General features: G+C 36.1%; 1 protein-coding gene across 5 annotated transcripts in view; it reads right to left on the bottom strand.

Annotated features, from left to right (window-relative positions):
- Positions 1–12,370, bottom strand: part of LOC145685206 (nuclear pore complex protein Nup93-like) — a 79,295-nt gene that overhangs the window by 20,760 nt on the left and 46,165 nt on the right. For all 5 annotated transcript variants that reach the window (XM_081757564.1, XM_081757572.1, XM_081757570.1 and 2 more), the window contains exons 8-12: positions 11,623–11,760; positions 10,169–10,347; positions 6,476–6,667; positions 3,538–3,664; positions 2,220–2,370 (exon numbers count right to left, since the gene is read on the bottom strand). In XM_081757564.1, coding sequence (XP_081613690.1) covers positions 2,220–2,370; positions 3,538–3,664; positions 6,476–6,667; positions 10,169–10,347; positions 11,623–11,760 — 787 coding nt within the window. The remainder of the gene's footprint in view (positions 1–2,219; positions 2,371–3,537; positions 3,665–6,475; positions 6,668–10,168; positions 10,348–11,622; positions 11,761–12,370) is intronic.

Here is a 12,370-nt window from a genome sequence, read left to right as displayed (position 1 = left end):
TACACGTTTCTCTCCTAATCGAATCGGAGGCTTTTCTAAAATCAATACATAATTCATGTACTGGGGTATTGTTTTTTCATTTGTTTCCGAGTATTTGTTCATTTCTAAAATGCTTAAAGAGAAGGAAAAAAACTGTATACACAAAGCGTTATTAATTCCGAAATCGAAAAGTGCATTAGGAAATTTATTTTTCCACAATAATTCGTTTGAACGTCGCACCGAAAACCTACTGCCTGGCTCTGCCACTCTTGAAACAATGACGAAGTCTTTCTTCCGCAAGAAACAAAAAAATCCCACCTTCCGAGTTCCCCTTCCATTCACCGCGTGATCAACACACAGGTTACAAACCAGTTCCACTCAAGTTCCTCCTTTCCCAATCCCGCAAAGACATAGAAAATGAAAGAGTTCGCAATCACGAAAAATGTGCGATTACATTATACATAAAGCCAGGCGTTTAAACGGCTGTTCTGTAGCAGTAGTGGACACTAGAACAAGCCAAGCCAGAACATGTGAACAGAAGACAACACCAGGCACTGTGATGACTTACGCTATAATGCCATGTCTCTCATAGAGATAAATCAGGCTTTCTATTAAAATAACTAAAATTTAGGTTGGATCGTTCCTTATTCGTAAACAGGAATAAATGTCCGCAATTTTTTTTTAAAGAAATATTTTTCTCCGGATTAATCGGGAAGGCGCACGACTTTGTGAAAATTACTATTATCCTCTACCTCCACACATGTCTATAAATCCCTTAGAGGAGATATTTCCCAGCTAACTGTAAGCCTTGCATATATATATACACACGAGGTCATTTAACTCGAACTGGCAACACTGCTACGATTGGAGTGTCGTGTGGGCAGGAGACAAATGACGAACGTAGTGTATTCCATGGATGTGTACGAGTCAATTCAACGCTATTGCGATCCCATATTACGGTGTGTGTGGCGAGTAGACATTGCTAAAGTGATTGTTGTGTGAAATACCGCCCTAACGCAATGTTCATGCGTGCAGAACAGCGTGTTTATGAAATTCCAGGTGGCACGAGGACGAAATGCTAGAACGATTCACAGAGGATTAGTAGAGGGTTGTGGTGAAGCTGCTCTACTGTATCGGATAGTGGCGAGATGGGTTGCAGCATTTCAGGCGGGACAACAGTCAACAGACAAAATGCACGGTGGAGGGCATATGCAAACGTCTACGGACAAAATTCATCTTGCGGACACTGCTTGACAGTAATCGGCGCTGGACTTGTAGTGAATTGGCGCACGAGTTGAACATTTCATCAGGATCAGTGTTCCACATACTAACACATCATCTTGGCATGCGGAAAATTGCAGCCCGATGGTTACATGCTCTGACCGAGGTTCAAAAGTGGCATAGGTGGGAATGTACGCGCCTATACCTTCAACGTTACAATGAGGAAGGTGATGACTTATTGTACCGCATTACTGCAAGTGACGAGACGTGGGGAAGATCAGATCCTACGTGCCTGAATTGAAACGTCAGTCGAGTGAATGGCGCCACCCTGAATCTCCACGGCCGAAAAAGCTTAGGTAAGAGCCAGCAAGCGCGAAGGTGATGATGATAATGTCATATGACCATGAAGGCATTATCCTGTCACATCAAGTTCCACCGAGTGTTACCGTCAATGCTGCATACTATGCTTCATACCTCAGTCACCATTTGCGACCAGCATTGCGGCGCAAACGTCTACACCTCCTTTAGTCTGGACCAATTCTTCTACACGACAATGCCAGATGCCATACAGCCAATCCAGTATAGACTGTTATGACAATGGGGTTAGGAGGTACCGGAACACCCGCCATACTCCCTGGATATGAGCCCCTGCGATTTTGATCTTTTCCAAAAAATGAAAAAACCTCTCAGGGGCAAACGCTTCAGAGATATTTCCAGCATTGTTCGTGCCTTAGGACGCACTATCAACACTCTCTCACAAAGTGGGACTTTGACAGATATTCAATGGTTACCAGAAATCTGGCGAAGGGTTCAACAGGCTGGCGGAGACTACATCGAAGGACTGTAAGCTTCTTGAGGTGAGTGATTCACTACATTTCATTTCACAACTATGTTGCCACTTTGAGTTAAATGACCCTCGTATATATATGTATTTTAATGTAACCTCATACTTCGCATTTCAAGTGTTAATCAATATTAACAGAATTCTACAATTAGTGCCTATCTAAAACAGTCCTCACCTGTATTCCTTGAAACGTGTCAACTAACCCCGGGCTTCGACAACCATCAGGTTGCAATCGACCTAAGAGTAAATCAAATTCTCTAGACTGTAATGCAAGTTCACTTATGCACACCATAAACAAGTTTTCTCCTGATGGATCTTCCATATTCCTGTAAAAACAGAAACAAACTGTGTGGTAACAAACTATGAGAAATAATTATAAAAAGTTCATTAAATTAAACCTAAATAACGTATACTTGAATTGAGTGAAAAAACACACACACACATATTATATATATATATATATATATATATATATATATATATATATATATATATATATATATATATATATATACACAAAAAAAAAAAAAAAAAAAACGCTTAACTCTGTTTCCCAAAGAATGAATTTATGAAGAGAAAGAAAACAACAAACTTTCAACGTCAATTGGCTATACAGTTACAGCGCGAATGAAAATCCTGGAAATAATTTAACCTCCTGTCCTTAGATGACTTGCAAAGTTCACACTAAACGATAGTTTCTTTCTAGATCTACTAGGCTGCACGGAGAAAAGTGTTAAAACAGTGGTTTCACACTGAAACCACTGAACCGGAAAGGGTTCAGCACACAATATGAGACTATACGTTATCCGACAATTAGTTTCAATGCTATGGGAAAGAAACTACATCAGAGTGGAGACAAAATTTCCCTGGCGTTTCCCGGTTTTCCAGAACATTTTTTTTAAAAAAAAAATTCCCTGATACGTAATTAGTCACATAGGTACTACCATGTTCATGAAAAAATAAGACCAAGAAATCAAGGGCATTATAACAACATCTCTTAAATTATTGCAGTCTGAAGTATCCAAATTATTCAGTCAAAAGTCATCCAAATGCTGGCCAGTTCTAGAATACTGACTCATAAATATTTTACGATTTGCATTCGAACTGCTTCGGAGTAGAAAATTTCCATGTACGAATCAGAAAATACTGCTTGCTCATGGTAGTTCCACGACGTTCCAGTAGTGAAAGTTGCATGTTCTTAAGATGTTACCATTACTTTGATAACCATCTGTATATTATTCTGAACTGACTAGTATAAAAGAGTTGTATTCGTCATATCGGGTGAAAAGGATGACCTTTCCAGATATTAATAATACCTTATTACTATTATTATGTTGTATGTTGGGTCGCTACAGCTATCATTTATGATATAAAAAGAGAAATTACAGTATGTTAAAAACATAAATAGAATAGAGGAAGCGCATTACTACTAAATTAGCTTTCTTTTTTAACTTTATTTATTTTCATTTGTAATGAGATTGCAATGCACTTACCTTAAATAATAGTAGTAATGTAAAGCTTCCTTGGCATTTGTGGCCTCAAACTTCCTCACATACATCATAATGAGTCTTGCTATATTCAACCTTCGAGCAGGATGTGGATCGACAGGGTCAACAGATACTGAAAACAAGCCATCAGTGCTACTACATTATAAATTACATATATTATATATATATATAATCAATGAAATATAAGTAAATAAACAACTCAATGAATTGGAAACAATTAAGAAGCTAACATTCAAGTATAACCCCGAGAAAATCCATGCACACGGTGTTTGTCCACCACAGAGCTCACTTGGCGTAAGCTGGGATCGAACCAAGAACCCCAGACAACAGAGGTGAATGCTCTACCACTGAGCCACAGCGGCCTTTCCAAATATTAAAATATTAGGTTTCAACTGATTCTTATTTTCCACATCACTGTGTTTTCCCATTGTATGAAAAACATACCGAAACATAACAGATAACGTTCACATAAAATTACGAAAATGACTTTAGAGCATAAACTCATATCACGTACTACTACGATTTCACCATAACCCCATACTGTATATTCCTCATAGCCAATATACAGTATAATGGTAAAAACTGATTTTTCTCGTTAGTTTATACTTAATTTTATAAATTTAGATACACGGATACATTTTTTTCTTTCTTCTCTTTTAATATGACAATCATTACTAAATTGGGAGTGAACGGTCGTAATTTACTACCCATAGGTTGCGACTTAATAAGGCCAAATACCTCTTTAAAATGTAAACTGTATTAGTAACAAAGAAGAGTAACATTATGTATGGTAAGAATATCAGAACTATTGTAAATCTTGGTATTAACTGAGCACAAAACGGATGTTTACAAGAGAAAAAAAGAAAATATTCACTATATATATACACACACACGAAGGCCACTATTTATATTTGAGTCTAACAATGAAAAAACAGTAATTTGTCATTGAAAACTGATTTACTATTTTTCGAAATATTCTCCCTTATGAACAATACGCTTTTGCATTCGTTCGAGCCATTTGTCAAAGAATCTTTTCCAATCTTCTTGAGACACCTCCATAATACGGTTTTTGAACGCTATAACGGCTTCTTTCGCCGACGAAAATCGTTGTCCACGCAATTTATTCTTGACATTCGGCAAGGTCATTGGGTGCCAAATCAGCACTATACGGCGGATGACCCATCAATTCAATTTTTTGAGTGTTCAAATAGTCAGTTGTTAGATGAGATGAGTGAGAGCTCGCATTGTCTTGATGAGGAATGATCCGACGGTGCTTGTTTATTTTCCGTATTTGACCGAAGACCTCCGGCAAACAAATTGTTGTGTACCATTTAGAGTTGACAGTTCTACGTTCCTCTAAAAGCACAGTTGCCACATGTCCAGTTTTCCCGAAAAAACAGGCGACCATTTCTTTCGATGTGCTTAGAGCGCGAACAACTTTAGTTGGATTTGGTTCATCTTGAAACATCCATACAGTCGACTGCTGTTTACGTTCCGGCTCATATCCATATAGCAATGATTCATCACCTGTTACAATTTTATATATGTCTTTTGAAGCACCTCCATTGTATATGTTGAGCATCTATGTGCACCAATTGACTCGAGTTTCTTTTTGAGTTTTTGTCAAATTATGTGAGATCTAACGAGAACAAACCTTTCTCAGAGCTAAATGATCATGTAATATTTGGTGGAACTAATGCCTACGGTTGCCTCAATCTCAATATGTCACATGACGGTCTTGCAGTATTAGTTTTTGCACAGCATCAATGTTTTCTTGAATAACAACTGGTGTTGGACAACCTTCGCGAATTTCGTCAGTGAGCGAATGGCAGCCATGAGTGAAATCGTTATAATACCAGCGCTTCACAGTGGCAAAGAATAGAGCTTCATCGCCAAATATAGAAGTAAGTTGATTGATGCACTCTTGTCTTGATAATCCATGTCAAAAATCGTAATAAATCATCGCACGAAAATTTTCACGAGTTAATTCCATTTTTCTGTTGTCACGCAATCTGAGAAATGAATGAAGTGGTGGAATGACGAAAGTGGGAGGAAACCGAGAAAACCCACGCACATGGTGTTTGTCCACCACAAAATTCACTTGGCGCGAGCTGGGATCGAATCAAGGATCCCATGCACCAGGCGTGAGTGCTCTACCACTGAGCCACAGCGGCCCAAAATAGAACTGGACGCAACGAATCATGTGATTGCTAGAAAGAACAATAACGTAATCCTATTCCACGCGCGGTTTCTTTTTTCACGTTATATTTTCTTGACAAAATAATTTCCCCCATTAATCAGTAAGTTTTTTAACTCCTATCATTGATTTTTTTTTTTCTGTAGAATCTATTATCTAGCTTTCGGCTCTCTTACAGTAATTACGAGAAGAACAATTCAAAGAGTAAAGAACAAATTCATCGAGGAATAACAATGCAATAACGCATTGCAGAAGAGCCCTTCGTTAATTACTGGCTTGTGTGAGACATTGTAAACCCAAGTTATCCGAAAACAAATGGACGGCTACGCGAGATACTGAAAGCTATCTACATACCCAGACTGGCAACCGCTTTATATTCATAGTATTGACTAAGCGCAGCATTACCTGCGCTCGTTCACTACGAGCAGCACTAAATATAAAATATATTATTCTTTTCTTTATTTATTGTCTATTGAAGATTACAATCAGTAAATATCTGCCTGGAGTCCCTAACTTTCTCCTTATCCTTACTAACTGAAATCTCACTAAAATTTATTTTAATAGACAGCCCCCAACAGGAAAATATTGGAAATAGAGTAGAAATATTCAAATGAATAGTTATATCTAAATTGATTAATGTTATCATTATTTTACTGTACCCAAGTATTTACGTACTACAGTATAATAACTTTGTTTTATAGAAATATGTAAAAATGCATTACATACTTAGAGGTGCTTGAACATTGTTCGGTATCCCAAGAAGATTATTTTCACTTAATGTAAGAGCAATATGAACAGCATGGCATTGTAGCTTTCCAGTTCTAAATAAGAATTCAATAGCTGCCTCGAATTGCCCAGTAAGGAAAAGAATCTGGAAATAAACATAGGGGTGCGAATGTCCATTGAAGTGAGCTTCTCCTGAAATAAACATTAAAAATATTAAGTTGAGGTTCGCATTATGCACATACATTACTAAATGAAAAATATATATTACATGTTTATCTGTTATTTCTGTTATTAAGTAAAATTTGTTTTAACTTCTATTTTATCAATAGTTATTCCGCAGAGCACCTAACTCTAGTTCATCTTTCAAAATTAATATTTAATATACAAACGTTAAATCGATCAATAAAGCATGTACACACTTATAAACATTTTCTATCACATCTAACACTTTCTTTTGCCGCAGACGCGGGTTAGGTACAGCGATATCACGGACGCGGACGGAAATGTGGATGCGATACTTTTATGTCCGCGCAGCCCTGTAGTTATAGCTATTCCTGTGTTACCACATTCTTACTTGTTACCAACTTTTCCTCTATAGCTTCTGAAAGAAAGGATGAACATGACTGTACTGTAAGGGTAAATGTGTTTCGGTGAATTTTTTTTTCAAAGAGTTTACAGGGTTGCAACGAAGTATAAAACCAGTCGGAAAACTAGTATACAATGTCCTACATGAAAATGAAATTAAGTCCCACGTATATATCCGTTAGGTAAGGGAGACTATGATTAAGGCAAGTGAATGGTGATGAATTAGTGGAATGACAAAGTGAGAGGAAACGAGACTACCCCAAGAAAACTCATGGACACGGTGCTGTCCACCACAAACTAACTCGGCTAGGGATCGAAACAGGGATCCCACACGCCAGACGGAAGCGCTTAGCACTGGGCCACCGTGCTCCCCACAACGTTCTACATTAATGCACAAAATACTACACGTATTACCACACTCCTCAACGGTTCCTCAAACGTTTCAGCACATTTCTTTGAAATTACTGCAAAATATAATGATTAGAAGAAACCATTTCAGTAGTTATCCCGGAGATAATCCATACCCCGGATTCAGAAATCCTCATATGGCGAAGTCTACGGATTGGAAATTGGGATGGAAGATCATTTTTTTTTTTTTTTAACCTACGATATACTGAAAATAACTGTTAATTTAATCGAGTAAATATGACAAAATCGTCCTATCTTTTGGTTAAATGGTTAGATTTCTTGAATGTGGCACGGAAGATTTTACTCGAGTCTCAATCGAAGCCTATTAAGTTCGGATCCCAAGTTAAGCTGTAGGTCCACGCCTCACTAGCCTCGATGCTGAAATTGGACATTAAAAACTCCAAAATACTTAACATGAACTTGAAAAGTATTAGAATATCACTTAATAAATACACAAATAAAAAATATGGAATAAAGTATTTTAAAATACGTATATATACTTAAGTTTCTAAGTTTGTGAGTCTGTAAGTAAATTGTATTTTATTTTACCAGGATTTCAACACAACATATAAAGTGTAAGATCACAACAAGCGTAAGTTTCAATTTAACGTTCTATGGTTAGCGCAGTGAAGTGGGAAAGTTAAATCCAAGTGAATAATGGTGATATAGTTGGTACAGTCCAAAAAAAAAAAAAAAAAAAAAAATCTGCAACATGAGTATGTAAGTTTACTGTGAAATTGCGCCTAACAGCCAAGGGAATCAACATAACGTCTAAGTGGCACGAATCACGCCAGGACTAACCTCAGCGTCCTCCCCTGCACACTTAGTTTGGAGCAAAAGACTTCGTCATTTCACAATAAACTTACATGCTCATGCTGCAGGGTTTTTGCTGGGGACTGTACAATTGTGATAAAAAATTAAAAGAGAACGGGAATACAAAGCAAAAATCCATGAACACAGTGTAAGCCAGTAACTGGTTGACCAACACATGTCTCCCAACTGCTGGTAAGATGCAGGATATATCGATCAATAAAAATAAATTAATAATAATAATAAATGGCTGCAGAAACTGCTAGAAATATAATCGCTAAGCCTTTCATAATAAGTTCGGAATTCGCCTAATCAATATCAAAATCTCAAGTATGGATAGTTGTGACATTTTTGTTGCAGCAAGGATACGATAGTTTATTTCTGTGTCTCTGTAAAGAACTTAATAAAAACAATAATTTACTTTAGATTAAGAACTTGAGAAGGAAACAGTTTATATGCCATTTGGACCACGCACAATTTAGCCAGCTCTAAAAATACCTTTGATGGATTGATTGCTGTATCCTTTTTTTTTTTTTTTTTTTTTTTAAATTCCACTTCTACACAGAACAGTACATCGACTAGTAACAATGTGTTGCTTTACATAAAATGCTCTGAACACAAAAACGGTTCTACATGAATTCCATTAATTAAAAGACTGTAACAAATAGCCACAAGCAGAAGTATCACCAAGGTGAAAAATAAATAATAATTTTATTAACTCCAACCGTTGACTTTTCCTTTCTTCTTACTTCAATACTCGTTGATATCACAATATCACTAAAACTTTACTACCAACAGAATTGTATCACCGCACCCTAAACACTCTTCCACTGAGCCACATGTCTCAAACGATGGTGGAGAACGTATACTGAACTACCAAATTATGTAATTGTAGTATTTTAAAAATATTGTAAACCAATAAGTAGTAATTTCATTTCAGACCTTATACCAAAATGTTTTCACCTGGCAATAGCAGTGCCTTTCAATTGTTTTCAGTCACTCACACCATTTAAAGAGTTCACTACCAAGGTTCTTTCTTATAATTATTACGATACATAGTCCTTCCTTTCACTCTTCTTTTTCATGTTCTTACTTTTATTTTCACAAAGGATTCAGAACAAAGTCACAAAATATCGTCCTGTGGAAGAACTTTGTGAACTTGAAGATTTGTATTCAAGTTTGTTCCAGAGAGTTGAATGAACCATATTAAACTATCTGACACTAAAGAAGTCCACGAATGGCTCGTACGTTAAATGGATAATGTGGTGAATTATCGATTTTCGATTATTACTATTTAAATCAGGCAACTCCTAAGTTGCTTCACGATGTTGGGTCAGCACCAAAGAACTTCCTTCACTGGGAACGAATCCCGAAAAAGTCTACGAGAGGAAAACACGTTTTAACTATTTGGTTATATACAAGCACTGCCCACTATGAGATCAACAGAAGTGAAATGCACACCTGAACGGCTTCACGACTGAATAAACGAGGGATGAAAGTAATGCTGCGAAACATTGGTAACTCAAAGAAAATGCCCCGAGGAGGACTTTCGTAGATCCTACGGTTTATTTTCCTCTCAGGCCACCCCTGAAATAATCACTTGTCATAAAGTCCTTCAATATCGCGTAAATAAAAAGGAACGCAACTCTATTACAACGAACAAAGAATTTCTCTGATTTAATGGAAGTCTTTCAAGAAAAGAGACGCGGAATCCGAGATTTTAGTTTACATATTTTTCGGAGTCAGTTATGCTTTCTCGGAAAGAAGATATATATGTCTACTTTCGAAAGAATAAAAATATGTATTTTTGTTTTGATACCAACCTTCCTCATGATATAATTTCCTCGAATCAAATCTACCATTACTGAGACATTAATCTACATCACTTACCATATTCTTCAAGAATAAGCGACTGTAAGCTTGCGTACGTCAGTTTATCTCCACCATATGTCTCGGTATCATCATCTCTTATTTGGGACAATTTCAACCATATATAATCATCCGCTGTTTTGGCAACTTCTGGATGTACATCACTAACATCACAAGCAGCAAGAACACAATATGTCGCCCTGAAAGAATATACGTCAACGCTCAATCTGTATTGTAAAATATGAACTATACAGATCTCTCAGAAGGAAATAACACGAATAATTTCTCTCTCATCAAATAAAAGTTCATATTTAAGATAGCATCCAATATTATTGGCATAACTAAAAATCATCCAGGATCAGTGTACCCCACAAACCACACTCTGGTTGGTAGACCTGAGCAAGTCCTTAAGTCTTTATATTCAATGGAATCCAAATTCTAAAGAACCATGCATTTATGGTTTGCCGATTTCTGCGAATAAAACACTCAGTTTGAACAATATGTGAATATACATGTACCATTTCAGATTATTTTGCAGAATACAGCTTAAACTGATAGCCTGCAAAGTGACGTACAATTGAAAGCAGTTCTTTATCTATAGCTCAATGGTGTTTGTTACCTTAGAGGACGGTGAAGATGGGGATGATTGTGAGAAACCAAAGAAGTTCGATTTCCGTTCAGAAATCACATTATTCGGATTCTACGTTAAAATGTAAATACACACCATCTCATACAGCCAAAAAGAGACATCTGACTTCGAGTATGAGGGACTATTCAACAGAATAAGCCATTTAGAGGTCTTATTTCCCGCTCTGCCACGTAAAGATTACAGTTTCCTACATTATACTGCACCTGTGATGACTTAGGTAGTTATGTGACAATAACAAGTAATCAATATAATGTTTGAATGCCTATGAACTTCCAAAAATTAACAGTTACTTAGCCTTCAGTAGCGGAAGATGGTATTTCTGTGCTTGTTTGAGGCTATCTCTTCCGCCAGTAGCTTTGCTTTGTGAACAAACATATTATGCTCTTGAACAATAACGTGCGAGACCAGATGCAATGTAAACTATCCATATATTTCTACGATTTGACGCAGGTTCTTCCTAGTATTTACAAATTTGTTTACCTCTTCTACTGCTTCGATCATGATTTTGCCACACACGCAAGAGTACCAGATCGATACACATTTTCTACCGTGCTTTTGATAACTTTTTAGTCTCATAATGATGAGGTTGGAATTACACAACAACACATTGATAGAAATGTAAAATTAACAAGGAAGATAATTTTCTCTAGACAGAAACACACATCCTCTTTACTAAAGTTTGAAATGAACATTGCTTACAATGTTTTATTTGCACCAACTCAATACTCAGTTACAGTGTAGTGCGTAAATCTATTTTGCAAAGCTGAAGAATAGTCAGAAAACTAGCCTTGCAAATTTGTCTTTCTATATTGTAAAGTATATTTACCTTTTATAAACGTCTTTTGTAGTTCGAATCCCACGTTTATATTGCATTCTTAACTGGATCACTGTTCTCTGACTTAGTTTATTATCCTGACTATTGTATAATTCTTCTAACATAATTCTGAAGTCCTCTAAGGGAGCCCTGAAAGAAATAATTTTGAGTTAGACAATGAGAGAGTAAATCAATTTCGCTCGAGCAGTGGTCAAGCTAATCAAAATCTCACATTGAAAGTGCTGCATTTGAAACTTCCATTATAGAAGTATATATACGTCTAAATGAGTGACATTACCAACTCATTTAGACATTACCATTTAGTTGCCAACACAAAATTACTTTAGGAACATAAATCGGCCGTAAAAGGTTAAACTGATATACAGCAGTTGGTAACTAAATTATTAAATTAAATATTCATGGAGTACATGTCCAAGGAAAAATGAATTGATGCAACTCTGTTAAAAAAAAAAAAAAAATGAACTTCATTCAATAATAATACTAATAATAATGTCTGTAGTTGTCATCTTCAGGTTTGTCGGGTAGTATATGTTGAAAAAGATAAGTTAGGAGTAAACTTTAAAATAATCAGAAATAATACGTATATTCTCAGAAATAATAATATAATCATATATATATATATATATATATATATATATATATATATATATATATATATATATATATATATATATATTATATATATATATATATAATATATTCTCAATTCAGGAACGTTACAAGAATAGACACTACGCTG

The sequence above is a fragment of the Thermobia domestica genome, chromosome 1 (genome assembly GCF_964235325.1).
Source record: "Thermobia domestica chromosome 1, izTheDome1.hap1.1, whole genome shotgun sequence".
Lineage (NCBI taxonomy): Eukaryota > Metazoa > Arthropoda > Insecta > Zygentoma > Lepismatidae > Thermobia > Thermobia domestica.
This window is presented reverse-complemented; position numbering and strand designations above follow the sequence as displayed.